The sequence below is a fragment of the Penicillium robsamsonii genome, assembly GCF_028829455.1.
Source record: "Penicillium robsamsonii strain IBT 29466 chromosome Unknown utg000003l_segment0_segment0, whole genome shotgun sequence".
Taxonomy (NCBI): domain Eukaryota; kingdom Fungi; phylum Ascomycota; class Eurotiomycetes; order Eurotiales; family Aspergillaceae; genus Penicillium; species Penicillium robsamsonii.
The window spans coordinates 6697464-6722852 of record NW_026643221.1 but is presented as its reverse complement, the minus strand read 5'-3'; the positions used below and the strand labels follow the sequence as shown (position 1 = coordinate 6722852).

At 49.2% G+C, this 25389-nt stretch overlaps 8 protein-coding genes across 8 annotated transcripts; 5 read left to right on the top strand and 3 right to left on the bottom strand.

Annotated features, from left to right (window-relative positions):
• Positions 1 to 134: 134 nt before the first annotated feature.
• N7447_007307 (putative ATP-dependent Clp protease) lies at positions 135 to 2030 on the bottom strand (the record flags this gene model as incomplete). The annotated part of the gene is made up of 2 exons (XM_057231569.1): positions 135 to 1531; positions 1595 to 2030. 2 exons carry the CDS (start codon positions 2028 to 2030, stop codon positions 135 to 137), a joined length of 1833 nt encoding a protein of 610 aa, XP_057086659.1.
• Positions 2031 to 3337: 1307 nt separating this feature from the next.
• Positions 3338 to 3906, bottom strand: N7447_007306 (FAM207/SLX9 family protein; the record flags this gene model as incomplete). Its single annotated transcript, XM_057231568.1, has 2 exons — positions 3338 to 3841; positions 3904 to 3906. The coding sequence occupies 2 exons, from the start codon at positions 3904 to 3906 to the stop codon at positions 3338 to 3340; spliced, it is 507 nt and encodes a 168-aa protein (XP_057086658.1).
• A 512-nt stretch (positions 3907 to 4418) lies between these two features.
• Positions 4419 to 5924, top strand: N7447_007305 (glycerol-3-phosphate dehydrogenase family protein; the record flags this gene model as incomplete). The annotated part of the gene is made up of 4 exons (XM_057231567.1): positions 4419 to 4480; positions 4537 to 5660; positions 5722 to 5773; positions 5846 to 5924. 4 exons carry the CDS (start codon positions 4419 to 4421, stop codon positions 5922 to 5924), a joined length of 1317 nt encoding a protein of 438 aa, XP_057086657.1.
• A 408-nt stretch (positions 5925 to 6332) lies between these two features.
• N7447_007304 (putative glycogen debranching enzyme Gdb1) lies at positions 6333 to 11056 on the top strand (the record flags this gene model as incomplete). The annotated part of the gene is made up of 3 exons (XM_057231566.1): positions 6333 to 6550; positions 6615 to 10932; positions 10988 to 11056. 3 exons carry the CDS (start codon positions 6333 to 6335, stop codon positions 11054 to 11056), a joined length of 4605 nt encoding a protein of 1534 aa, XP_057086656.1.
• A 560-nt stretch (positions 11057 to 11616) lies between these two features.
• N7447_007303 (putative DUF221 domain protein) lies at positions 11617 to 14290 on the top strand (the record flags this gene model as incomplete). The annotated part of the gene is made up of 4 exons (XM_057231565.1): positions 11617 to 11784; positions 11846 to 12010; positions 12077 to 13241; positions 13296 to 14290. 4 exons carry the CDS (start codon positions 11617 to 11619, stop codon positions 14288 to 14290), a joined length of 2493 nt encoding a protein of 830 aa, XP_057086655.1.
• A 2032-nt stretch (positions 14291 to 16322) lies between these two features.
• Positions 16323 to 18551, top strand: N7447_007302 (F-box protein; the record flags this gene model as incomplete). The annotated part of the gene is made up of 1 exon (XM_057231564.1): positions 16323 to 18551. The coding sequence occupies one exon, from the start codon at positions 16323 to 16325 to the stop codon at positions 18549 to 18551; it is 2229 nt and encodes a 742-aa protein (XP_057086654.1).
• Positions 18552 to 18912: 361 nt separating this feature from the next.
• N7447_007301 (uncharacterized protein) lies at positions 18913 to 20532 on the top strand (the record flags this gene model as incomplete). The annotated part of the gene is made up of 1 exon (XM_057231563.1): positions 18913 to 20532. The coding sequence occupies one exon, from the start codon at positions 18913 to 18915 to the stop codon at positions 20530 to 20532; it is 1620 nt and encodes a 539-aa protein (XP_057086653.1).
• Positions 20533 to 20869: 337 nt separating this feature from the next.
• On the bottom strand, positions 20870 to 25063 carry N7447_007300 (3-deoxy-7-phosphoheptulonate synthase; the record flags this gene model as incomplete). The annotated part of the gene is made up of 5 exons (XM_057231562.1): positions 20870 to 21063; positions 21122 to 22024; positions 22076 to 22130; positions 22582 to 22791; positions 22841 to 25063. 5 exons carry the CDS (start codon positions 25061 to 25063, stop codon positions 20912 to 20914), a joined length of 3543 nt encoding a protein of 1180 aa, XP_057086652.1. The 3' UTR covers positions 20870 to 20911.
• Positions 25064 to 25389: the final 326 nt, after the last annotated feature.

The following is a 25389-nucleotide window of genomic DNA, read 5'->3' as shown; positions in this document are numbered from 1 at the left end:
CTTGGAATTTCCAAAAGTATAGCTTTGCTAAACTGCACGCTGATTGCCGCCAATGCAACTGATATGAAGAACGCCACCCAGAAAAATATCAATAGTCGCCGGGATTGAGATGAAAGCATACCATTTATTTACACTTAACCAGTCGCCCGATTCTGGTACTCCGGGAAGTCCGACACATTGGAGCCATCCGCACCATCATGCATTGTAGTCTTTTGACCCTGGTTTTTCTTTTTCCCGCGAGTCTTTGCTTCCCACTGGCTTTCCTCGGCTGAAATCATAGCATTGAAACGCCCGCCTTGTCCACGGGCAAGGTAGATAGGCTGTTCTTTGCGCTCTGCCACAGCCTGGTTCACGAGGACAAATTTCACGCTTGAGCCAGGCGCTTCGAACATGGCATCACTGAGAATGGTCTCCATCTCGGTGCGTAGCGCGCGTGCGCCGGTGCCCATTGTAAAGGCATTGGCGGCAACCTTGTGGAGTGCCGGTGTGGTGAAGCGCAGCTCGATCCCCGAGAGGGAGAATAGGGTCGTGTATTGGGCTAGGAGGGAGTTGCGGGGTTCGGTTAGGATGCGCATAAGTAAGGGTTGAGACAGTGCCGAGAGAGCGGCGGTGACGGGAATCCTGCCGATCAGCTCTGGGATGAAGCCGTAGCTTTGCAGGTCTGAGGGTGTTAACAGGTCAAGTGCGTTGAAATAATCTGGCTCAGCGCCAGAACCAGTTGGCGTGGCCGAGGAGAAGAAGGGGAGGTGCTTCTTATATAGCGCTTCTTCCTCAGACCCTGGGAGGATTGGAAGTGGCTGGTTGGTTGAGATATTTGGCGAGCCAGGGAAATCACTAGTATTTGAGGGGGTCCGAACTGGCTGGCCAAATCCTATGGATCCACGGGATATTCGATCCATGATGGATTTGTGCAGTCCAACAAAGGCGCCAGAGAACACGAACAAAATGTTGTCCGTGCGCACATTGTACACTTCTCCCTTGGCGGCTGGGCTGGGGTTGTGGGGTTGAAATGACCCATTCCCCAAGGGACTGTTGGAGGGATAGCTATTCGGGGCACTAGTTGCACGGGGATTCTTCTCTGGTTTGGCCTGGACCTGCACGGTTGTGCCTTCGATAATCTTGAGAAGCGCCTGCTGTACTCCTTCACCGCCGACATCTTTGCCATGACTGACCTTTGCAGCTGCAATCTTGTCCACCTCGTCAAGGACGATGATTCCACGCTCTGCCTGCTCCACATTGTAGTCTGCAGCTGCCAAAAGTCGGTGAACACACACTTCCGCGTCCTCTCCAATGTAACCAGCTTGGGTGAACACAGTGCAGTCGGAAATACTGAAAGGCACAGAAAGCACCCGAGCAAGAGTTTTTGCCATAAGTGTTTTCCCTACACCAGATGGACCAAGTAACAAAATATTGGACTTTTCAAGCTGTAGGGGTGACGTATCGGCGAAATCGGATTGCTCTAAGGGGGTATTTGGGCGGGATTTGGGGGATTGAGGTATGTTGGTACTCTTACGCACGCCTGTGATATCATCTGTTATATCGAAGAATGAATCAGAATATGAGCAACAGAATCAAATATCAATAGGTGATATACCCTCTAAGGGATGAAACTCGAGTGCTTCCCTCCGCTGACGCTTCGCGAGAGCTTCGGCTGCTTCTTCCTCCCGGCGCATTAACTCTTGCACACGCTGATAGTGGTTGTACACGGCAACACTGAGAACTTTCTTTGCTCGATCCTGACCGACGACATATTGATCGAGATACTGCTTTAGCACTTTCGGTGTAATGCGGGGTGCGCCAAAAGCCGGAGTTGATCCTAATGGCCCGAGAGTAGGACCTCCAGTTTCACAGCTACCAGTAAAGGGCTGACCTGTAAATTCTGACCTGCTGAATTGAGATGACGTGGGAAATTTGGAGGAGGTAGACAGTAGGCGTGTTGGCCAGCTGTATGATTGAGGAAGCCGACACCGGACAATGTCATGACGAGCCAAGGTGGCCGGGAGGCGACGCTGTAAATGCCGCCACAGCATTGCTGGGCGCCAATTAATCACAGGGGGTTTATGAGAGACGGATAGAGAGCCCAGAAGTCGGAAAGTAAAGGAAGGATGATCGGAGAGCGATGGATCAGATACCGGATAGCCAAGTTTCCCCGCATGGGGGCAGGTGATCTTATCTGATGAGTCATCGGGTCGATGATGGACCGGCTATGTACAGCTATTCACGGCTAAATTCAATTAGAAGAGAAAATCGAAGCAAATCGAGAGCTATATTTGGTGCTCGAAGCCTGAAATATCTATGCTTCGAGCAGTCTTACAGATCATACTGCTGGAAGGCTAACCCACACTCAAATACAGGGAGCTGGTGCTGACGTCACGGATGGACATATCTTGTCCATACTCCAGGGACCTCTTACCATTCAGGACGCACCCACCTGGCCGGCTGAGCATGGGAGTAGCTCACACATACTCTAGGATGTACACTTCGCAGTCGTGTGGTGGCAGGTGGAGCAGACGCAGCTCACACCAACAAAATCGACAGTGTTATTGGGCAATCTGTGCAGCTTACATAAAGAAAAGCCATTAACACAGTTAACTAGCTAACTAACTACCGATATGGCGATTGCGCGAGGTCGGAATACCAACGCAACACTTGCACAACAGTATGCCGTCACCAACAATGCCATAGGTTTCGAATCCATATGGTCCGATCCGTGGAGGGCAAAAACATGGCGTTTAACTTAACAAGCAAATGCCTAGTTTCCAAAATTCATTCCGAGAGGACTTTTCATCTCCCAGAAAGAGTTGAGCATCGAGCATTAGGACAATGCGGAATTGTACTTGGGAGCATAAGCTGGCTAGAAACCTAGTTTTCTCAAGGTGTTCAAATAGCTATAGTATTTGAGTTGTTGCAAATTCAGTTCCGATTCCTACGGGTAGAAAGAGTGTAGAATAGCGAAACAGATGCAGCCCTTTCATGACAATAATGGGTATTTGGTTATTAGTCTCTAATGTCGGGCTGTTCGATGGCTTCTGTAGCCCTAGAAGGCGGCCGTAAAGCGTTGGATTCCTCGGGAATATAGGAATGGTTGAGCCGCAAGATCTGATTGGAACTAGGTGTAGACTTCACCGTTCAGATCCAATAGAAGCAAGTGGTTCGATCATGTTTTGGTTGAGCGCAGTACACTCCGGTGTATTCGCCTAAACTCAACTTTAAGAAGACCCTTTGGATGCATTTTTCACGTCATTGCCGGATTTGACTTGTTAGACAGATATTCACGGCTAACGGTAACCACAGTGGCTCGGTCACCGAGAAAATGTTATTTTCATGCTGGCCACTCTTATTTATTCGCCTTGAACACAGGCTGCTGTTCCATCGTCTGTGAGATGAAGTTGCGCAGGGCCGACCACCGACCGGCCGTCGGGTTCGACTCGGTGCTCGCCTCGCCATTATTGGCAACCGGGGCTGGTGTAATGTTGGACATCTCAGTCAGGTTCTTGTTGAAGCGGTCACGCTCCAATTTCTCGAGTTTTTCCCGGCGCTTCAGGGCACCTGGCTTGTGTTTCAGAGTCTTCTGCTTGATCACGTTCACTTGACTGGCGGCATCGTTGGATTCTTCAGCCTCGGGCAAGGCATCGGCCAAAGATTCGAGGTTGGCGACCAGTTTTTTTGATGCTCGTCGGCGCTTGGGAGTCTTCTGAGAAGTTTTCTCAATCTTAGACACGAGGGCAGCATGCTTGATCTGACGCTTATCTCTTTTGGTCGTGCGAAATTCGTCACCAAACACACTGGGTTTGGCTATTGCGCCTCTGCCCGAGGCAGTTTTCGTTTTGCGAATAGGAGCCTGTGAAGATAGAACGATAATTAACCGGCTGAAAGTGGAACAAGATAAGTAATGCAGCGTACCATGTTGACATGTGAGATCTGCAAAGAGCACAGTAAAAGACGAAATTGCGACGGGGAAAAGCGAAAGGCCGCCAACCCTTCACCGCCCGAATCCACTATCCCCACCCTTTTTTCCAGGAACTCAACGCTGTTTGGCTCCAACGGACTATTCCCGAGGTCAGGTCAATAAATAATATTGGAAGGCAAAAAAAAAGAAAATTAAAACAGCCCGTGACGTTATCAAGTTCTCGTTGCTCCGAATTCGACGTCTTTCCTGTGACATCAGAAGCGATCAGAAGGCAATCTCGGAAAAAAACTAAAATTCACTGGGGTCCCAACACGATAAATTTATGGATATACGCCTCAACCTACGTCGGATTTGCGTTCCTCACTCTACCGTATTTCTACCTCGGTCACCCACCCTGTTCCAGACCCGATTCATACTTCCACATTTGCCCCCGCCGAGCTTTTTGCCTTTTAAACCCACCTTCTCCGGGCCTCTTTCCCGCAGATCAATTGTCTCTTCTACAAACACCATGGCTTCTCTCGGTCCTTATCAGCGCAAGCACAAGATCACAGTGGTGGGCTCCGGTAACTGGTAATCAGTCCCCTGAAGGACTGCAGTGAATGTGAGCTAATCGTGCTTCTCCATAGGGGCTGTGCCATCGCTAAGATTGTCGCCGAAAATGCGTCCAGCAACCCCGAACTCTTCGAGGAGAAGGTAGAGATGTGGGTATTTGAGGAGACTGTCGAGGTTCCAAAGACTTCCAAGAACTACAATGCCTCGAACCCCGGCCCTCAGAAATTGACTGAGGTGATTAACAATGTCCATGAGAATGTCAAGTACCTTCCAGGAATCCAGTTGCCAGTCAACCTGCACGCCAACCCGTCCCTGGAGGATGCGGTGAAGGACAGCACACTCCTCATATTCAACCTCCCCCACCAGTTCATCATCAAGACCTGCGAACAAATCAAGGGCAAGATCCTACCCTACGCCCGTGGCATCTCTTGCATTAAGGGTGTGGATGTCAACTCAACAGGTATCCACCTCTTCTCCGAGACAATTGGCAGAATCCTTGGCATCTATTGTGGTGCTCTGTCTGGTGCAAACATCGCCAATGAGGTCGCCCAAGAGAAGTGGTCCGAGACCAGCGTCGCCTACGATCCCCCACACATGGACTCCCAGGTGCCCACGCCCCAGCGGTCGCCTTCTTCTTCCACAACCAACTTGGTGGAGTTCCAGCATAAGGACACCACGGGTCAAATCTCGGAGGTCAAGTTGCAGGCCCTGCCCTCAGCCTACCCTCCTGTCGACCATTCCGTGCTGAAGTCCCTCTTCCACCGTCATTACTTCCACGTGCGCGTTGTCAACGATGTTGCCGGTGTCTCTATCAGTGGCGCTCTTAAGAACGTTGTTGCTCTGGCCGCTGGCTGGGTTGTCGGCATGGGATGGGGTGATAACGCCAAGGCAGCTATCATGCGCGTGGGCTTGATGGAGATGGTCAAGTTCGGAGACACGTTCTTCAGTGCCACAATTGACAACCGCACCTTCACCGATGAGAGTGCCGGTGTGGCAGACTTGATCACCAGCTCCAGCGGTGGTCGTAACTTCCGCTGTGCCATGTACAGCGTTCAGCGCAACCTACCTATCGAGGAGATCGAGAAGACTGAGCTCAATGGCCAGAAGTTGCAGGGTACCCTGACTGCTGTGGAAGTTAACAGCTTCCTGAAGAACCAGAACATGGAGGACGAGTTCCCTCTGTTCACTGCTGTTTTCCGTAAGCATTTCCCCCTATCCTCTGCCACGTGACCCCCTCGATCCAAGCTAACGTCGCACAGGTGTTTTGGAGGGAACTATGAAGGTCGAGGAAATTCCTTCTTACATTGAGCGGTAAAAGAAAATCCCTAATGTCCTTTTCTTCTATGTTCATGTTACTTATCAAAATATTTGGCTCCCTTATAGCCCCCCTCAGGCCCGAACCCCGACTTCTGTTTCACAAAATTCCAACGATGACGCTCAGTTCACTGCTGCACGATTATAATTAGGGCTGGGATAGAATATTGAAGATATAGACACTTTCATGACCTGTATTTACTGCGGATTATATTCTAGACATTTGAATCTAAGACTTTTTCTAAAGTTGGATGTACATCGACGTAGGTGTATGTTTTGATGTGTTGATAGCTAAAAATACCAAGGAAAATGCATGATGTCATCCCCCGCGCGGTCTGGGCTCTCTCCAGGAACATATGAGGGGGACGCTGGGTCCTCTGAGCCCAACTTTTTCTTCCTTGCTTTTCGAGTCTTTTTTTTCTCTCCTTAAATATTCTCTTCTCGCATCTCTCTCTTCATCGCAGCGAAAGTAGGGTGAATCACTGTAGATTCTCCTGTGCTCTCACAATCTCTTGGCCTAGAACCTAATTCATCCAATCGTTATCGACCCGTCGAAATGGGCTCCCCACGTCAAGTCTACTTGCTCCCATTGAAGGATGATGGTTCCCCAGATGTACCTGGTGGGTACATTTACCTGGCCCCTCCGCCGAAATGTGGATACGTGCTTCGATTCATCATCGAGGGAACGAGCTCCATCTGCCGACAGGGCAGTCTCTGGGTGAATATCCCTGAGGAAGGAAAGCCCTTCGAACGTCACTCATTCCGCGAGTTCAGGTAGATCTTTCCAGTTATTTCTTATATGTTGTGCAAATTGAGGGTGATCGCTGAACAGAAGTAGACTGCGGCCCAACTTCAATGAGAACATTCAGATCGATATCCCCGTGACATTCGCGGGAGCGTTTGCTTTCTACACGACATTTTCTCCGCTGCCAGAGTTCTCAGTCGAGGAGGTGTCTGCCCCGAAGCCCACTCAAACACCTGTTCACTACATTGATGTGTCGCCCAAACTTACCCTTCAGGGGAATGACTTGCCGCTCAATGCCCTCTCTATTTTCTCGGTGATCTCAAAGTTCATGGGTCAATATCCCATAGACTGGGACAGACACCTTCGTGGAATTGGTCAGCGGAACTACAACATGGTTCATTTCACACCCCTAATGCAGCGTGGATCGTCCAACTCGCCCTATAGTATTTTTGATCAATTAGCATTCGATAACGCCATTTTCCCTAATGGAGAAGATGATGTCGCTTCATTGGTCGCGAAGATGGAGAAAGATTATGGTCTTCTCACATTGACTGATGTGGTCTGGAACCACACAGCTAATAATAGCAAGTGGCTAGAGGAGCATCCCGAGTCTGGATACAGCATAGAGACCGCACCGTGGCTGGAGGCAGCCCTTGAGCTGGACTCGGCGCTTTTGGAATTCAGCGATAGCCTCCAGGACGTAGGTCTTCCGACAGAGTTCAAAACCGAGGAAGATCTGGTGACAGTCATGAATGCGGCGCGCAAGCAAGCCATTGACGGAACTCGTCTATGGGAATTTTATGTTCTTGATGTAAAAGATAACATCAAGAAGATTTTGGACGAATGGATCAACGCAAACATCGATCCTGCGCTTGTCGAACGGGACGAGATGCAGCAGTTCAAAAACTGGTCGCTCACGCAACAAGCCAACGTTCTTCGCGAGCTTGGAATCCCAACCGTCAAGCAGGTTCTTGGACGGTTTGGCCGTGCCGTCGACCCAAAGTTTGGAGCAGTTGCTTTGAATGTGCTATTTGGGGATTACAATGAGGCACACACCAGCCTCGCTGAAGTTGAAGACTTCTTGACCAAGATCCTCGACGAGGCCAACTTGTCATTCTACAAGGAGTATGATGCTGATGTTGATGTTATTATGGATCAACTGTTCAATCGCATCAAATATCTCAGAATTGAGGATCATGGTCCCAAGATGGGCCCTGTCACTAAGGAAAACCCATTGATTGAGACTTACTTTACCCGCCTTCCTCTCAATGATGTTACGAAGAAGCACGGCCCCAAAGCCCTGGCTTTGGTCAATAACGGTTGGATCTGGAATGCCGATGCCATGAAGGATAATGCCGGGCCGGATTCTAGGGCTTATCTACGCCGCGAAGTTATTGTATGGGGTGATTGCGTGAAGCTTCGATACGGATCCTCTCCCGAAGACAGCCCTTTCCTTTGGGACTTCATGACTCGGTATACCCGCCTTATGGCCAAATACTTCACTGGTTTCCGAATCGATAATTGTCATTCGACTCCGCTAGTGGTTGCAGAATACTTGCTGGACGAAGCTCGCAAAGTCCGGCCTGAGCTGACCGTGTTTGCGGAACTCTTCACGGGCTCGGAAGAGGCCGACTATGTCTTCGTCAAACGTTTGGGCATTAACGCTCTGATTCGCGAGGCCATGCAGGCCTGGAGCACAGAGGAATTGAGTCGCCTCGTTCACCGTCATGGTGGTCAGCCGATAGGTAGCTTCGAGATGGATTTGCCTTCTGCCGGCAGTAGTCATGCCATTGCGTCGGCTAGGTCTGGCAACACCGAGGAAAAGATCACTCATATCCGGGCCTGTCCAGTGCCGGCCTTGTTTATGGACTGTACCCATGACAATGAGGTCCCTGCTCAGAAGCGCGACGCCAGGGACACTCTTCCTAATGCTGCCCTTGTGGCAATGTGTGCCTCCGCTACTGGAAGTGTGATGGGCTACGACGAGGTGTATCCCAAACTCATCGATCTCGTCCACGAGACTCGACAATACGCCTCTCACTCCTCTGATTCCGAGAGTCTGGCTGTCGGATCTGGAGAGGGTGGAATTGGTGGTGTCAAGAAGCTTCTGAATGAGCTTCACACTATGATGGGAGTTGAAGGCTATGACGAAACTCACATCCATCACGATGGTGAGTTCATCACTGTCCACAGAGTCCACCCCAAGACCAGAAAAGGTATCTTCTTGGTCGCACATACTGCATTCCCTGGAAATGAGAGCGGTGCAATTCTCGCCCCCACTCATATTGCCGGTACTAGTGCCAAGCATATCGGATCGTGGCAGCTTGAGGTTGATGCCGGCGATGAAGCAAAGGCGAAGGTTCTGGCTGATGACAAGTACTTGAAGGGTCTTCCCAGCCATACCCGCGACATCGAAGGCACTCAGATCGAGCAAAACGACAAAGATGTCAAAATCTCCGTACTAGACTCCCTTGCTCCTGGATCTATTGCTCTTTTCGAGACATGGATTCCCGGCGCAGATCATGACGATGGATTTGAAAACAACCTCGCCAATGGCGCAGATGATGCATTCTCTGAGCTCAGCTTGGTTGATCTAAATTTTGTGCTATACCGGTGCGAAGCTGAAGAGAGAGACTCTAGCAACGGCCAGGATGGCATTTACACCATTCCGAAGCTTGGCCCTATGGTCTATGCTGGTCTTCAGGGCTGGTGGAGTGTCCTTGAGGACATCATCAAGTATAACCAACTTGGCCATCCACTATGCGATCACTTGCGAGAGGGTCAGTGGGCTTTGAATTACATCATTAGTCGCATGGAGAAGGCGGCTTCCAAGGAAGGATATGTTGCGTTGAAAAAGCCTGCCGCATGGCTTAGTGAGAAGTTCGACACTGTCCGCAACTTGCCCAACTTCCTTTTCCCGAGGTATTTCGCAATCATTCTACAGGTTGCATACAATGCTGCGTGGAAGAGAGGTATTCATCTCCTTGGAGACAATGTGCGGCACGGCCAAGAATTTATTCATCAATTGGCTATGGTCAGTGTTCAACAAACTGGCTATGTGAAATCCGCATCCTTGTGGCCCACCAAGATGGTCCCGAGTCTTGCAGCCGGACTGCCCCATTTTGCCGTTGACTGGACAAGATGCTGGGGAAGAGATATTTTTATCTCTATTCGTGGTTTATTCCTTTGCACTCAACGCTTCGATGATGCTAAGGAGCATATCATCGCTTTTGCGAGTGTGCTCAAGCATGGCATGATTCCTAATCTGCTGAGCAGCGGAAAGTTGCCAAGATACAATTCTCGGGACTCCGTCTGGTTCTTCCTACAGAGTATTCAGGACTTCATTGAAATGGCGCCCGGCGGCATTGATATCTTGCAGGAGAAGGTTCCAAGAAGGTTTTTGCCATATGACGACACATGGTTCCCTTTCGATGATTCGCGGGCATACTCTCAGTCTCCAACTCTTCTCGAATGCGTCCAGGAAGTGTTCCAAAGACATGCTTCTGGCTTGTCTTTCAGAGAATACAACGCTGGTCCCGATCTTGATTGTCAGATGAAACCCGAAGGCTTCCAGATCGACGTTAAGGTTGACTGGGAAACAGGGTTGATCTTCGGTGGCAATCAGGATAACTGTGGTACTTGGCAAGACAAGATGGGAGAAAGCACTAAGGCTGGAAACAAAGGTTTCCCTGGAACACCCCGTGATGGTGCCGCTATCGAGATTACCGGTCTCGCCTACAGCGCTCTGGCGTGGGTGGCACGTCTCCATGAATCCAAGACGTATCCCCATGAGGGTGTGGAGATCGGCGATGGCAAGAAGATCACCTTTGCCGAATGGGCCGGCAAAATCAAGGCCAACTTCGAACGGTGCTACTTTGTTCCACTTGATCCCAGCGAAGATAGCCAGTACGACGTGGACGCGAAGATCGTCAACCGCCGAGGAATCTACAAGGATTTGTACAAGTCTGGCAAACCCTACGAAGACTACCAACTCCGTTCCAACTTCCCCATCGCAATGACAGTCGCTCCGGAGCTGTTCACGCCTGCAAAGGCTCTGGTCGCTCTATCGATTGCCGACTCCACAATCGTGGGCCCTGTGGGCATGGCCACACTAGACCCATCTGATCTCAACTACCGTCCTTACTACATCAACTCCGATGACTCTGATGACTTTGCGACTGCCAAGGGTCGCAATTACCATCAGGGTCCAGAGTGGGTCTGGCAACGCGGTTATTTCCTCCGTGCCCTATTGCATTTCGATCTCCTGCGCCGAAAGACGCCCGAGGAACGGACTGAATGCTTCCAACAAGTTACCCGACGACTGGATGGCTGCAAGAAGGCATTGCGGGAGAGCCCTTGGAAGGGGCTAACGGAATTGTCGAACAAGAATGGAGAGCATTGTAATGATTCGGTGAGTTACTTTCGTATTGATATATTTTTGTACAGGATACTAACAGAAAGTATAGTCACCCACCCAATCTTGGTCCGCTGGATGTCTGCTTGACCTCTACTATGACGCTTCGAAGCATTCCTAGATTTGTCTTATTTCCTTTTGGATACACGAATGATGGGATATTTCCCTGGGTACATCGCATATTAGATATCATGCATCGACAGATTTTTCCAGCGTTTTAACTGGATTCATAGTTGCACCGCATCAGATTTATTGCAATCTAAACTACATGATCTACAGAAATCATTTCAAAGTTAGGTTAATGTAGATGTACAATGCTGTCCTTGCCACATGGTTCATGCAACGAGGTTATGCGCATAAACGATGACTCATCTACATGTAGCCTAAGAAATCCGTCATTGATGGTTTGATGAAAAGCCAATAAAACAAAGGGGAAAACTCACCGATTGTTCCCAATCTCCTCTCAAAAGCCAAACCAAAGGATTCGAACAATAATCACGATACAAACTGCAATCGAATCGTCTCCAACGGTTGACCATCCCATCTCCCTGACGTCAGTCATCTCGGTGATCAACGGAGTCCTGCCGCATGCCCTTGACGAACCACTAGCTCCGACAGCCCCTCGCTCGTCGAAGCCATCACGGAAACCCGGAGTGCGGAGATCCCTTATAAAATAGAGTCATGTCTCTTACGGCATCAGCGACATCCGCTGTGCTGACCTTACTTGCCGACAGTCCCGATGGCGGAAGCAGGAGGCGGTGGGAAGATCAATTGAGAGAGCAGCGCGATCTGTACACGCAGTTTGTGATTAGCTCCGCGCTGGGTCTCAGCGCCTTTTTGACATTCTGTGTACGTGTTTCTATCACTATAAGATGTGGGTTTTGTTCATCGCTGACTGCCTCGCTTCTAGATCTTACGACCAAAATGGACCGAGTTGTATGCCGCGCGACGCCGGCAAAGAAATGCTGCTTCGCGGTTACCTGAACTTCCAGATACCCTTTTCGGTTGGATACCCATCCTCCATCGGATCACAGAAGAGGAAGTGTTGCAGTCTGCGGGCCTGGATGCATATGTGGTATGTTTCAATGCTTTGGCTTCTTTACAAGACGATGGACCCTTGCTAACTTGAGTCTCTTGGTAGTTCTTGTCTTTCTTCAAGTTCGCGATCCGGTTCCTCTTAGCTGTCTTTATCTTCGCTGTTGCAATCATCCTCCCTATGCACTACAAATACACCGGCCAGTATGGAGTTCCTGGCTGGGATCACATCCCTGAAAATAAGACTATGACTCCAATTGGGGGAATCGAGAAGGAAAAGCCAGTTACAGACCCTACATATTTGTGGATTTATGTGTTGTTTGCATATGTCTTCAGTGGCTTGGCCATCTATATGCTTCTTGACGAGACAAAAGTAATCATCCGCACTCGGCAAACATATCTCGGGAATCAGACCAGCACTACTGATCGCACCATTCGCTTGTCTGGTATCCCACACGACTTAGGAACCGAAGATAAAATTAAAGAATTTGTGGAAGGCCTGCGAGTCGGCAAAGTTGAGAGCATCACGGTGTGCCGGAAGTGGCGCGAGCTGGACGAATTGATTGACAAGAGAATGAAAGTCATCCGTCAGCTTGAGAGAGCATGGACAAAACATCTGGGATACAAGCGGCCAAAGACTGATGGAAATACATTGCCACTGACCAACCAACCGCCTCGTGACGCAGACGATGAACGGTCCGGGCTCCTATCCGGACACGAGAACGACCATGTCTCAGAGTATGTGAATGAAAGACCTAAGGCTCGCATCTGGTATGGTCCATTCAAGCTTCGCTTCCGGATGATCGATGCAATCGATTACTATGAGGAAAAGCTCCGGAAGATTGATGAACATATCCAAAACGCCCGAGAGAAACAATACCTTACTACCGAAATTGCTTTCGTGACGATGGAGTCAATTGCCGCATCTCAAATGCTTGTTCAAGCGATCCTTGATCCACACCCAATGCAAATGTTCGCTCGACTTGCACCGGCACCGGCAGATGTCATTTGGAAAAACACTTACTTGTCTCGTACTCGACGGATGTTCCAGTCATGGTCCATCACCATCGTCATTGGATTCCTCACCGTGTTTTGGTCTGTGCTCTTGGTTCCTATTGCCTCATTGCTGGAGCTGGAGACCCTTCATAAGATTGTCCCCCAGCTGGCAGAGTTCCTCCAAGAGCATCCAATCATCAAGTCATTGGTTCAAACGGGGTTGCCTACTCTTGCATTCTCGCTGTTGACGGTAGCTGTGCCTTTTGTATATGAGTGTAAGCTTCCCATTGACTTCATGTAGTTGCTCAAATCGCTGATCATCTTTGCAGGGCTCTCGAACAACCAAGGAATGGTGTCACGCGGTGATGTTGAGCTGTCCATTATCTCGAAGAATTTCTTCTTCTCATTCTTCAATCTGTTCCTGCTGTTCACTGTTTTTGGGACAGCGAGTGGTTTCTATGGGTTCTGGGAGAATCTTCGGGATGCATTCAAAGACTCTACAACGATTGCCTTCGCACTGGCCAAGTCACTCGAAGGCCTAGCTCCATTCTACATCAACCTGTTGATTCTTCAGGGTCTGGGCCTTTTTCCTTTCCGACTTCTCGAATTCGGAAGTGTCGCATTGTACCCCTTCCACTTCCTCTCAGCTCGCACGCCACGGGAATATGCGGAGCTGTCAACTCCTCCCAAGTTCAGCTACGGTTTCTCCATCCCACAAACCATTCTGATATTGGTTATCTGCGTGGTCTACAGTGTGTTCCCAAGCTCGTGGCTGATCTGTCTATTCGGCCTGATCTACTTCACAGTCGGCAAATTTATTTACAAATACCAACTGCTGTATGCCATGGATCACCAGCAACATTCCACTGGCCGCGCATGGCCCATGATTTGCAACCGCGTATTCGTGGGGCTAGTGGTTCACCAGCTGGCCATGATTGGCGTTCTCGCTCTGCGCAGAGCCATCACCCGGTCGCTACTCCTGGTTCCACTTCTAGGCTTCACCGTTTGGTTTTCATACTGGTTTGGCCGTACATACGAGCCCTTGATGAAATTCATTGCCCTCAAAAGCATCAATCGAGACCAGCCGGGTGGTGGCGATATTTCCCCGTCGCCTTCATCGACCCTCTCACCGCCATCGGGCCTGGATCGCGATAGCCTTCCGATACGCATTGGCGGACAGGACCTCGAGCTGCGGCTGAAGAAATATGTCAACCCTAGCTTGATTGTCCCGCTACATCCTGCCTGGCTTCCCGGTCGCACCACCGCTCGAGGCAATGGAAACGGTGCGTCCGCCTTTGAGGCTCATCAGACACTGAACGTTTAGGGTTGCATGTCTACCCCTGTGTCATTTGTCTATACACTCTTTTTTTTTCCTGCACATGTTTTTGATCCATCATGTTTTACGATCTTGATACCTCGTTCGCATCTCACTATCTTGTTCTGATGTGTTTTCATGTTTATGATATCCTTGCGTGACATATTTACATTCCTTTTGTCGGGCTCGTCTCGCCTGTCCCTCGCTATTCCCCTCCCGCGCAGTAGTTGAATTTTGTTGTCTGATTTTCCAATCCCTTTATGTCTTACAGCATGTCAAGGTCGAATATAGAGTTTGTATGTATGATATGGTCCCTAGATTTCGTCGCTTTCTAATAGCGTGATTTATCTCCCCGTCAGGTGTGAGCGGCTGCCTTTCGGACACAGGCTCCAAGCGAGGTGCCTCTCATATCTAGGATTCCTCGATAAAGACATCAGGTTCGCTTAGCTTTACCCTTTTCCCACATTCCTCATTCCCAAAATAAGCCCGCGGGAAACGTGGCAGTGTCTGAGCACAAAGTCAATACATCTAAGAAACAGCGGGTGGGAAAGCTGAACCTTCATGTTTCCTCCCTAGCGAACCCAGAAATATTTACAGGTAAATTAATACAATTGTCATAAAGAAAAAAAAAAAAAAAAGAGGTGTATTTGAAATATTGACTTCGATGAGGCGGCCTGTGGCATCATTCTGCTAGGGGTTTCACATCACAATTGTCAATACAGCATCCGTCCAATAACGCTCCTTTACCGAAGAGTGAATTTGCAAATCAGATTCGATCTCGCCTCCAGCGTAGACATACCTCGAACACATACGGAATCACCGGCTTCTGGAATCCCTAGGGTCCACATGGTCGGGGCACATTCCTGAGCAGTGGGGAGGGGGGGGATGGCACAGTTGTCTTTCTTGCGGTGAGGAGATGAAACAGTAAAAAAAGAAAGACAAAACAACCCATCCTTGGGCATCGAGGAATGTGGGATATCCTGAACTAAATACTAATTGTTCCAGGATCTTGGTATTGTCTCATTGTTAGGATCATCAGCACACGATTCGAGACATATGCATGTAAGCGGTGAGGTTCGATGAGTGCCAAGCCGTGCGCTGCATTGGGGCGCATTCCTTAATTCTCTTTCCGAGATCCTCTGGAATGTTAGCGTAGATTGATATTGAAGACTTTCTAGGGGTTTCGAGCGGCTGTAACTGAGGGCCTCTGGTTACTACGGTACCTTGGAATTGAATGGAAGTAGGATTAAGACGCATACAGCCCTGGAGTTAAGATTGAATCAATCGGACCCTAAGCTCCCGTTGCCTCATGTCCATTCCATAATGGAGAATGGTGCATTTACTGCATGATACCATTAAGCGCCTAAACGGGCCTAAACGGGCCTAAATGACCCATAAATGATCCATAAATGGATCTAAATAGATCTAAATGGATCTACATGGGTCTAAAGTCTACATGTCTCTTGACGTGCTCCACTTTTCGGATTTCCGCGTGGTACATCTGTGTCCTAGACAAAAGTGTCGACAGGAAAACTTTGTAATTGGATTGAATCAGATGGCAAACTTTAGTAATTGGGAAATGGTGAGGTGCAGTATTTAATCAAAGTCAGCCCTTGCCTCACCCTCGAACTCGGGTTTCATTTCGCATCAGAATTCCCGCACCGCTTTCAGAAGACCGATACAACCTTACACTTAGCACATACTTCCAACCCTGGTATCGTGGATAGACTTTTCTTAAGAGTGAGTAATCTTTCTTTAAAATTACTGGAGATTGCGGATCAGTGGGCTTATTGGTGTTCTAGACGATTCATCGGGACGCCTAGGTATAAACTTGTGTGGGATATTTCCTCTCGGTTCTTTCACTTAATTGGTGTCGTGAAGGTCCTTGGTGTATTTTCAATTGTTGAAGCACTTCCTGGATGCCAATCAATTGAATTGCCCGACTCACACTGATCCTCCATCTGAGTTCAAAGAAATGTTCTGGAATTGAGATCCAGTAGTGAAGATTAAATCACTCCCTATACTGGAAGGGTGTATCATCATGCCTGCGCTGCGGTCTTCAAGTCAAGACTATGCTCGTCAGATGCCTACAAATGCGTCCATCGTGCACTCCAAACGAAGCTCAACAAGGTCAATACCCTCAGTTTCAAATAAGTCCGGGCTCGGATACACGTCACAGAGTCGACATGTTTCAAAATGCCATTCGACAAGCAATTCATCTCCTCCCGCTGCAAATATTGCACCAGCAGAGATCCTACTGGAGATTTTTTCCATGCTGACACCGCGAGATTTCGACAATGCCCGGCGGACATGTTCACAGTGGATGCGAATTAGCCTGAACTACAAACTGCTGGAGAATATGCTGAAAAGAGCAGGGTGGTGGGATGCATGGCTGCAAGACTGCAAAACGCCACGCATCTCCCGGTTAGATGAGAGCGAGGTCTGGAGAATGAGCCGCCGCTTTGCGACAGAGTGTCTCCTTTCGGGGCGAAAGTTGAATGTCGAGAAGCCGGGCTTTTTGACTACCGCTGTCGTAGACTTTTCATGTCTATCTGGCTCTGCAGGAAGAAAATCCCGCCGCACTCAACTTCAGCCGGTTCTGCAGACCGAAGGCAAACGGTCCATGTCGACTTTCAGCATTAGCAGTTGCAACAACTACTTGCTCGTGACGACTGGCTGCATGATCTATATTTATTCTCTTCTGCGTGGAAAGTCTAGGCCAACGTCTGCAAAAGACTTCAGCAATATTGACTTGACGCTAGTCTCGCGAATCTCATGTCCGTTCAACATTATCTCAGCTGTTATCGACACCAGCCAGCCCCAATTCACCATTGCTGCATTGCTTTGCAATCGCGTTGGCATGATCTGTAAATTGGATATGGCTTGGGTCAAAGCCCCGGTCACCAAAGGATCTCATTTCAATACCAAAATGGCCCCCTCATCCCGCCACTTCTTCTACAACGTCTGCACAGTAGACAACCCACCCCGCACAGTTGCTATCTGTCCCGGTCAGCCAGTCCTCGCCTTCGGTTGCGCTGCGGGCATCGAAATTCATAGCGTGAACGAAACAAAGCGCAATGAACAACGCAGATACTTCACCGTCCCTCAACCCTCCGAAATCCTTCACTTCCTCCCAAGTAGTCCAGAAACACCCAGCGAACTACGTCTCATTTCCTCACTATCCGGACCGGGCGTCCACGAATGCAAATGCCCCCCTTCACCCTCATCTTCAACCTCATCACCAAAACTCGACCCAAAAAACAACCAATTCCATTTCCTTGCAGATATCCAATCCTTCAACCGCCGCCGCATTCCCCACGCCCCATCTCGCAACTTCATGCGCGCAACACACTGCCACCACTATCGTGCCGTCCCCATCAACGACGGTTTCCACATCATGTTCATCGAGCCACGCACAAGCCTACTATGCATTGGCACCGACGCTCCAATCGGCGGGCCAACAAGCCTAACCCGCGCATTCGTCTGCGTTCCGCCACCTTTCTCAAACACCCAAACCCGACAGACCAAGACACCACCCCCATCCCCATCCCTCTCAAACACAATCCCACCTCCAAAAGATCTTCCAATCCCAACAACCTTCACCTCAGGCTCCGACCTCCGCTGGGGTCTCCGCGTTGTCGCTGCCTACGGCGACCGCCTCGTGTTATACTCAATTCCCCTGGACGTATTCAACATGATCCGCAAAGAGCGTGAACGTCAAGGTGACGGGGTACTGGGCGACAGTGACTTCGCACCAGGCTGGTACGTTGACTCGGAGCGGACGCGCAAACAGCGTGAGAGCCTAGTGCAAAACCAGAATGGGGAGTGGGAGTTTGCTATGTCTGTTTCCTATCGGCCTACGGCTATGATGTGGCCGTTTAAGATCTATGGCAAGGAGATCGGGTCTGTGAAGGGGACTGTGGAGCTTGCTTTGCAGTCTTCTGAGGGTGGAGTCAGGGTTTGGGCTTTTGGGCAGGATGGCAAAGCTACGGTTTTGGATATTGACACTGGTGATGTTCCCACTCGGTCTTTTGGTGTTGGCTCTGATGGGGGATTGGAGGATCTTGGTATTGTTCAGAGGTCTTTGGGTGGTTCGAGGAAACGGAAGTTCGAGGAGGCAAGGACAGGGTTTGTGGGTTATGGTGCTGGTCGCTATATGGGGGATGAGATCAAGCCTTGTGCTGCTGGTGTTCACGGTGTACATCATCCATCGGTTCGGCGGTCGTCTTTTGCGGCTTGTATTATAGACTTTAAGATTCCTTTGTATTAATATAATGGTGTGAACATAATATTTTCGGTCCTTTTGGTTGACTTTGGCTTCCTTCCTCTTTCGTTTGTCTCTTGTCTGGTGTCTCTTCTCTCTTCTCTCTTCTCTCTTCTCTCTTCCTCTTCCTCTTCCTCTTCCTCTTCTTTCATCTCCCTTTCATTCCCTCCTCGCTCTTTTCCATTCAGTCTGTCTCTTACATTTCCCCTTATCCATTCCTTCCCTCTGTTCGCCTTTCGGTGTCCTTCTTGGGAGACTTTCTTTGCGAATTCCACGTGGTTTGACATAGTAAGTTGACATGCATGGGTTTGTATTAACAATTATCCTGACCCATCTTACCCAGCTTTCTTGTACAAAATTGATGACAATGGCTTCAACTCCCCTCGCCAACCTCCCTCGTGACTGCTGGCTACAGATACTAGAGTGTCTGCCAAAAGATGATTTGAACAACCTATCACAAGTTTCCCATGACGTTCGTGCCTCAGCTGAGCCTTTCCTGTATCGATCAATCCACTGGGACTGGCAGCATCCCCAGGTCCACGAAATCCTTCTCCTCCTCCGGACTATCTCCGAGCGGCCAGAGTTGGCTTACTACATCTGGCATATCAGTTTCGTATGGTGGAATGTGGAATCCCACACAGGAGAAATTGTCGTCCCCAAAGGAAAGCTCGACTGGGCCAAGAAAATGCTAGAGTTTAGGCCCACTTTGAGATGGGCCCGGAAGGTTGTTCGAGACGCGAAATTCCCGGCAAACCTGGATGCTAAATTTGTCCGACGAGTCAATGATGGAGACGCCTACATCTACGCCACACTGCTGGTCTCACAACTTCACAACCTTCACAGCCTTCGACTGGACTTTTCATTTGTGCTTGAAGGAGGTTTCCCTGGGGAAATTTTGCATCATTCTCTCTTTGGCAACGCACCGCCTGGCGTATTGACTCGGTTCTCAAAATTAGAAATGGTTGACTATGGAAGCAATTTGCCTCTCACGGAATTCCGCGAAAGTGCTTGTCCCGGTAACCCCTATCAATTCATCCCCTGGTTCTACCTTCCTTGTTTGAAAATCCTCGAGATATGGCTCCCTAATGTGGAAGGAATTTGTGTCTTTTCCGAGCAGATGCCGAGAGGACCCTGGAGGTTTTCAGACCTGCGCAGTCTTGTTATTGCCAAAACAGCTGTCCTGCCCGAGAATATCGCCAAGCTGCTGTCTCAGTTGCCATATCTAGAATCCTTGCATGTGGGCTTGGCCTACAGATGCCGGACAACAATCGAATTTCTCAACCGGCCTGACTGCTTCCTTCGTTCCTTGGAAACTTCGAGTCAAACGATCAAACATCTTTCTATCAGCGTGGAGCTTCTTCCATGTTGTATAGCAAACTTCCGTCTGCGCTTGTCGGATGAAGCTAGTAAGCCTTTTCGTGGCATGCTAAAGAGGTTTCCCAAACTGAAAACGGCGTCTTTGCCGCTCAACTTTCTTATTGGCTGGGGTGACACGGCCCACGAGCTTCGAGATGAACTGCCATTAACTCTGGAGGCCCTTCACATAAGGCCTGATCTCTGGCCAGACTCCGAGCTGATTGAATTCGAAATGGCAACACTTGTGGCGTTGGAATCATTCATGAGACACAAAGAGGATGGCTCCCATCCTTATCTTAGGACTTTCTCCTATGAAGGACTGCATGGTTGTGGTATGCATGAACTCAACGCGCTGGGCCTTCTAGAGGCCGAGTTTAACTACTCCTACTTGATTAAGCGGGAAGCAATACATCTGTTCTGTCTCAGGAGAGGGTACGATCTATTTTCTCGATATTCTGACTGCACAACGGGTTTTATGCTAAAGCATGCAATGTGGGAAGACAACGTCGCCTACTGGTTCCCTTGGCCGTTCGCTGGGCTCGATGAGCTCCCAGCAAGCATGCCTCGAGAGATTAGAATTAGGGTTCGAACTGATATGAACTCTAATGGGAGCTCCTCTGGTGGGAACTGAACTGCATATCCAACTGATGGTCAGCATGGAATTTGATTGTATGGATAATCAAATTTTTCAAGATATCTTCATAGGAAATATGATTCATCTCTTTGTATTTCCCCTGAAGATCTTCCAGCCAAGATATATAAGCATTTTAGGCCAAGTCAGGTTCAACGTGGACCCCGATGACGGCATAGGGCTAATTTTGGCCCCATATATATCTCCACTATAAATGCCGAAATCCTATGCATACAATCTAAGTGGGATCTTCGTAGCAAAATTGCCCTAATGTGGAACGTATTGAACTTTTCAGGCCGAAGTAAAATCGTTGAACTTTTGATTTTGACACGCTTAAGAAATGCCCCGTTGTAATTTAACTTGAATATCCCAACACAGCTTATTTCGCTTCCGATTTCTCGCGACGAGCGCGAACACCTTGAGCCAGAGTCTCCAATACTGACTCGGTATCCTCCCAGTTAATGCAAGCATCCGTGATACTGACACCGTACTTGAGACCGGCCTTGCCCTCTGCGGGGACCTTCTGGTTGCCTAGCGCGAGTTAGTATAAACAACTTTCTATAGATAATAAAATTTCCAAAAGACTCACCCTCATTGATGTTACTCTCAATCATAACACCCATAATAGCATCCTCACCGGCAGCAAGTTGCTCAGCAAGCACAGCAGCGACCTTGGGCTGGTTCTTGTGGTTCTTCTCAGAGTTGCCGTGGCTGCAGTCAACCATAAGACGGGGACGCATGCCCTTAGCAGTAAGCTTAGTCTTGGCATCGGCGATGCTGGCAGCATCGTAGTTGGGGCCCTTCTTTCCTCCGCGAAGGATAACGAAGCAATCAGGGTTACCAACGGTTCCGACAATGGAAACAACACCGGGCTTTGTGACGGACAGGAAGTGGTGTGGGTGCTTGACGGAGCCAATAGCGTCGACTGCGACATCGAGCGAGCCGTCGGTGCCGTTCTTGAATCCGACGGGGAACGAAAGACCGGAGGAAAGCTCACGGTGGACCTGGGACTCGGTGGTGCGAGCACCAACGGCACCGACGGACAAACAGTCTGCCAAGAACTGGGGGGAGATTGTGTCGAGCATCTCGCTAGCGATGGGCATGCCCTTGTTGGTCAGGTCGACGAAGAGCTGGCGCGATACGCGGAGACCCTTGTTGATCTTGAAGCTGTTGTCAATATCAGGGTCGTTGATCAGGCCCTTCCAGCCCACGGTTGTGCGTGGCTTTTCGAGGTACGAGCGCATCACGATGAGCAGCTCGTCAGCGTACTTCTCCTTCATCTTCATTAGGCGATCGCAGTATTCGAGGGCCATTTCCGGGTCGTGGATGGAGCAAGGTCCGATCACTACCATCATACGCTGGCGCTTATCTGTGCCATGGACAATTGCGACGGCTTCATTGCGTCCGTCGAGTACGGTCTTTCGTGAGGTCTCGGTCAATGCGATCTCATGTTGGAGGAGATTGGGCGGGGTAAGAGGGTTGTAGCCGAGAACTAAAGCTGTTAGAGACCAATTGGTTTTAAAAAAAAAATGGCCAAACTTACTGCGGGAGTCTTCCAAATGGTTGTGGTTACCCACATTAGGGTTATCAATGAAGAACTGTGCAATTGGCGACGTCAGTGTGAAATTTAAAAATCAATGGAGGGGGAGTTGACTCACCGACATCGGAGGCAGAGAGGTAGAGGGGCAGAGGGAGGGAAGATGGGAGGGCAGATTTTTAGAGAGTAACAGGGAGAAATCAAGGTAAGTGCAGTGAATAGAAGAGTAACAGTCTTCAAAAATAAAATAATAAAAAGAAACAGCCCTCGAATGAGTCAAAAAGCCCAGAGTATAACAATTTCCACGTGATCCTCGGTCAATTTGGCCCGGCGTTGGAGTTCCAATCACGGCGATCCCATTTATAAAATAAAATGTGGGCTAAAATATATTGATATTATAATACTTGGTATAAGAATCCGATCTGCATGCAATCCTAGCCTCGTGTCACCTTCGAAATAATACATGTAGCCTGTGAATTCGCCCCCGTCTTTCAGATTGGCCCTTGTTGCACCCGACGGTCGAGCTCCTGCAATCCACGAATCAGGTCTTGACATATATCTGCATGTTGTTCCTTAACGACATGCATTTGCTGCCGGTATAGCTGCATTCGTGCTTCTTGTGCTTGGAACAGGTCGTCAAGGATCCGACTACATCCCTCTCGGTAGATCTCCAAGACTCGACTGATAGTGGCCTTTTCTGCCGCCAGCTGAGTGGACAAATGCTAAATCACAGTTAACGTGGTTCCATTCACATACAGACTTTTGGCTAACCGAGTTGGTTTCTTGAAGCAGGCGGTGGGCATCTTTCTGTGCCACTTGCAAGGTTGATATCCATTCCATATCGTCATCGCCCTTCGTAGAGGATCGGTGCAACTTAGAAGCTGGCTGTGTTGATCCCGATATATCTGTTCGGAACGATTGGTCAAACCCATGATTCTTTGAAGGAACGCCACATAATGCTCTCTCATCGATCGTGCTCTGGGAAGAACTTGGTCTAGTCGTCGATGCTTTCTCGGAGTTATCCCCATCAGCAGTATCCTCCTGAGAAAACGAGTGTTGGTGCCTTTCATGCGGCTGTGGCGGCCATGGGTGAGATCTCTCCAGGTTTTCCATTTGGATCCCATATTCCAACAACATGTCTCTCTGGAACTTAGTCCACATGACCCCCTCATATTTAGTCTCAGTGGAGATGCTGGACGAGTCTCCGTCGTACTCAATTGGACTGGCATTAGTGTCGCTGGTTGTCTCTTCGTGGTGCTTTTCGCCATCCAGATCGAGTTGAGGCACAACCATGCTCTTGGCTGACTGAGGCATGAGCCGAGGACTACCATTGCTGTCGACAATGCTAGTCTTTGGGACTGACTTTGGGGGCTGAGGAGATGCGGAATTCAGTTCTATTGGGGATTCATTAGTGAGAAGAGGCTTTTGAGACTCCGGAGTATGGCTAAATCCACGTCCCTCAGTCTGCCCTGCTGTGAGATAATCGGGATTTCCTGCATTTGAAGTCTCCAATGAGCTATTCGCCCGGCTTTCGCAGATTTTAGTGGAATGTGAAGATGTGCTCAGTGCGGATCTCATGGGTTGCAAGGTTGCAAACCCGGGGATATGTTCCATTTCCATGTGGTAATCAAGGATTGAAGGGTCGTCACCCATCAAGCCTCTGCCGATTTCAAATTCTGAAAAACTCGTTGTGCTGGACAACCTGTCATCGCCCAGAGCCTGCCAGAAGAATGCGTCATCTGCTTGCTGTAGTATCTGTTCTTCCTTAGGCGAAAGTGTTTTGGCAATCAATGTTGGATTGACAGTTTTAGGTTCGGTTCGGTCTTGCTTTGTTTCGGCTGGAATTATTCTGTCCAGTACGCTGTCAATCTTTGGAGGTTCCAACGCTGTGTCGTTCGGCATTTGGTCGGACTGCTGCTTTCTCGGAGATTCCTCGGATTGTACTGGATCAGATGAGATGATGAGAGGTGCAGTTTGATCATTGAGTGGTTCATTCTGAGAAGGCTCTGCTCCGTGGAGCGCAAGCATCAGCTTGTTTCCAACGCTCTCTGCTCTACCACGATGTCTGGAACGACTCTTTTCATGAACCGCCTTAGTCTGGCTGTTTTGTCCCTTTGGAAGTGCCCTTGACTCCAGGATGGTGAACTTTGAAGTAGTCGGTCCTTTAGTGTCGACGTCAGAACTTGAAGATACTTCGGAAGTCACATGAACAGCTTTGCCTTTGTTTGTTCGTCCATTGGATTGTGCCCGATGCTCTAGGATGCTGACTTTTGAAGTACGGGATGGCCCTTCGCCATAATCTTCGAAATCAGAGGATGTTGTCACCGATGTGCAGCTCCTTATCTCGACAATCACACTCCCTTTGCTCTTATTTCCATGCTTCTTGTGGCTGTCTGTCGGTGGCGAAGGTTGGTGCGAAGCTTCGGGCACATCTCCATTGCGCTTCGTGGCATAATATTTGTTTTGTCCGTCCAGTGGACGCATATCAGAAGGCCCACTGTTACCCAGAGGGGCCGCAGAAGGCAAAGTGCTTGCAGTAAGCGTTACCAACGGCAATTGTGGCTCTCTGGTGCCGCCCTCTTCGCTGGTAATGCTCTTCCTCGTGTTTGATTTCCTGCGTTTTGCCGAAGTTGTTTGTGGCTTTGATAGCATTGCTCGCTTGCTTCCTGCTTTTTTTCCAACTGTCTTCGGTCGGTTTGGGTCTGTATCGGCAACGGAGGTTCCTCCATGGGCACCTTTACTCTCGACTGTCTCATTGGGTGTAGGGCGGAGATCTTCGTCCCAGTCCACTTCTTGGGAATTGGATCTGGGCGGTCTTGGTTTTGTGAGCTTCAATCGAACAATCTTTGACTCGGAAGGGTGGGACTGAGGAGCTTTTAGCTTTTGGCGACCTGGGTCTGCGCGGCCGTATCCCGAAGTCGCTCGGTCATTGACAGACGTTTTATTCCCTATGTCTGCGTCAATTGGTGCAGGTGAGCCTCGAACTGGCTTCATAGTTGCTGTCGTCATCCACTTGGAATCAAAACATGAGGATGGGATGTAAAAGAAAGTGTGCTATCCAGAGCTGGCCAGCTGGTGAGGGTGCTGAACTAAGCCCAGTTCCAGCATACGGCATGGATCACATGATAGCTCGACTATAACCTCAAATGTCCTACTAATGTATACATATCTACGTGTAGATAATGAACATAGACCGTGGATAATCAAAGGTTTATTTGCAGATATGATCGAGATATCTAGGTTATCTAGGTCTTATTTATGTTGATTTATGTTGATCATCTTACAGTTAGGTAAGGACGTGTATATTTATATTTAAAGAA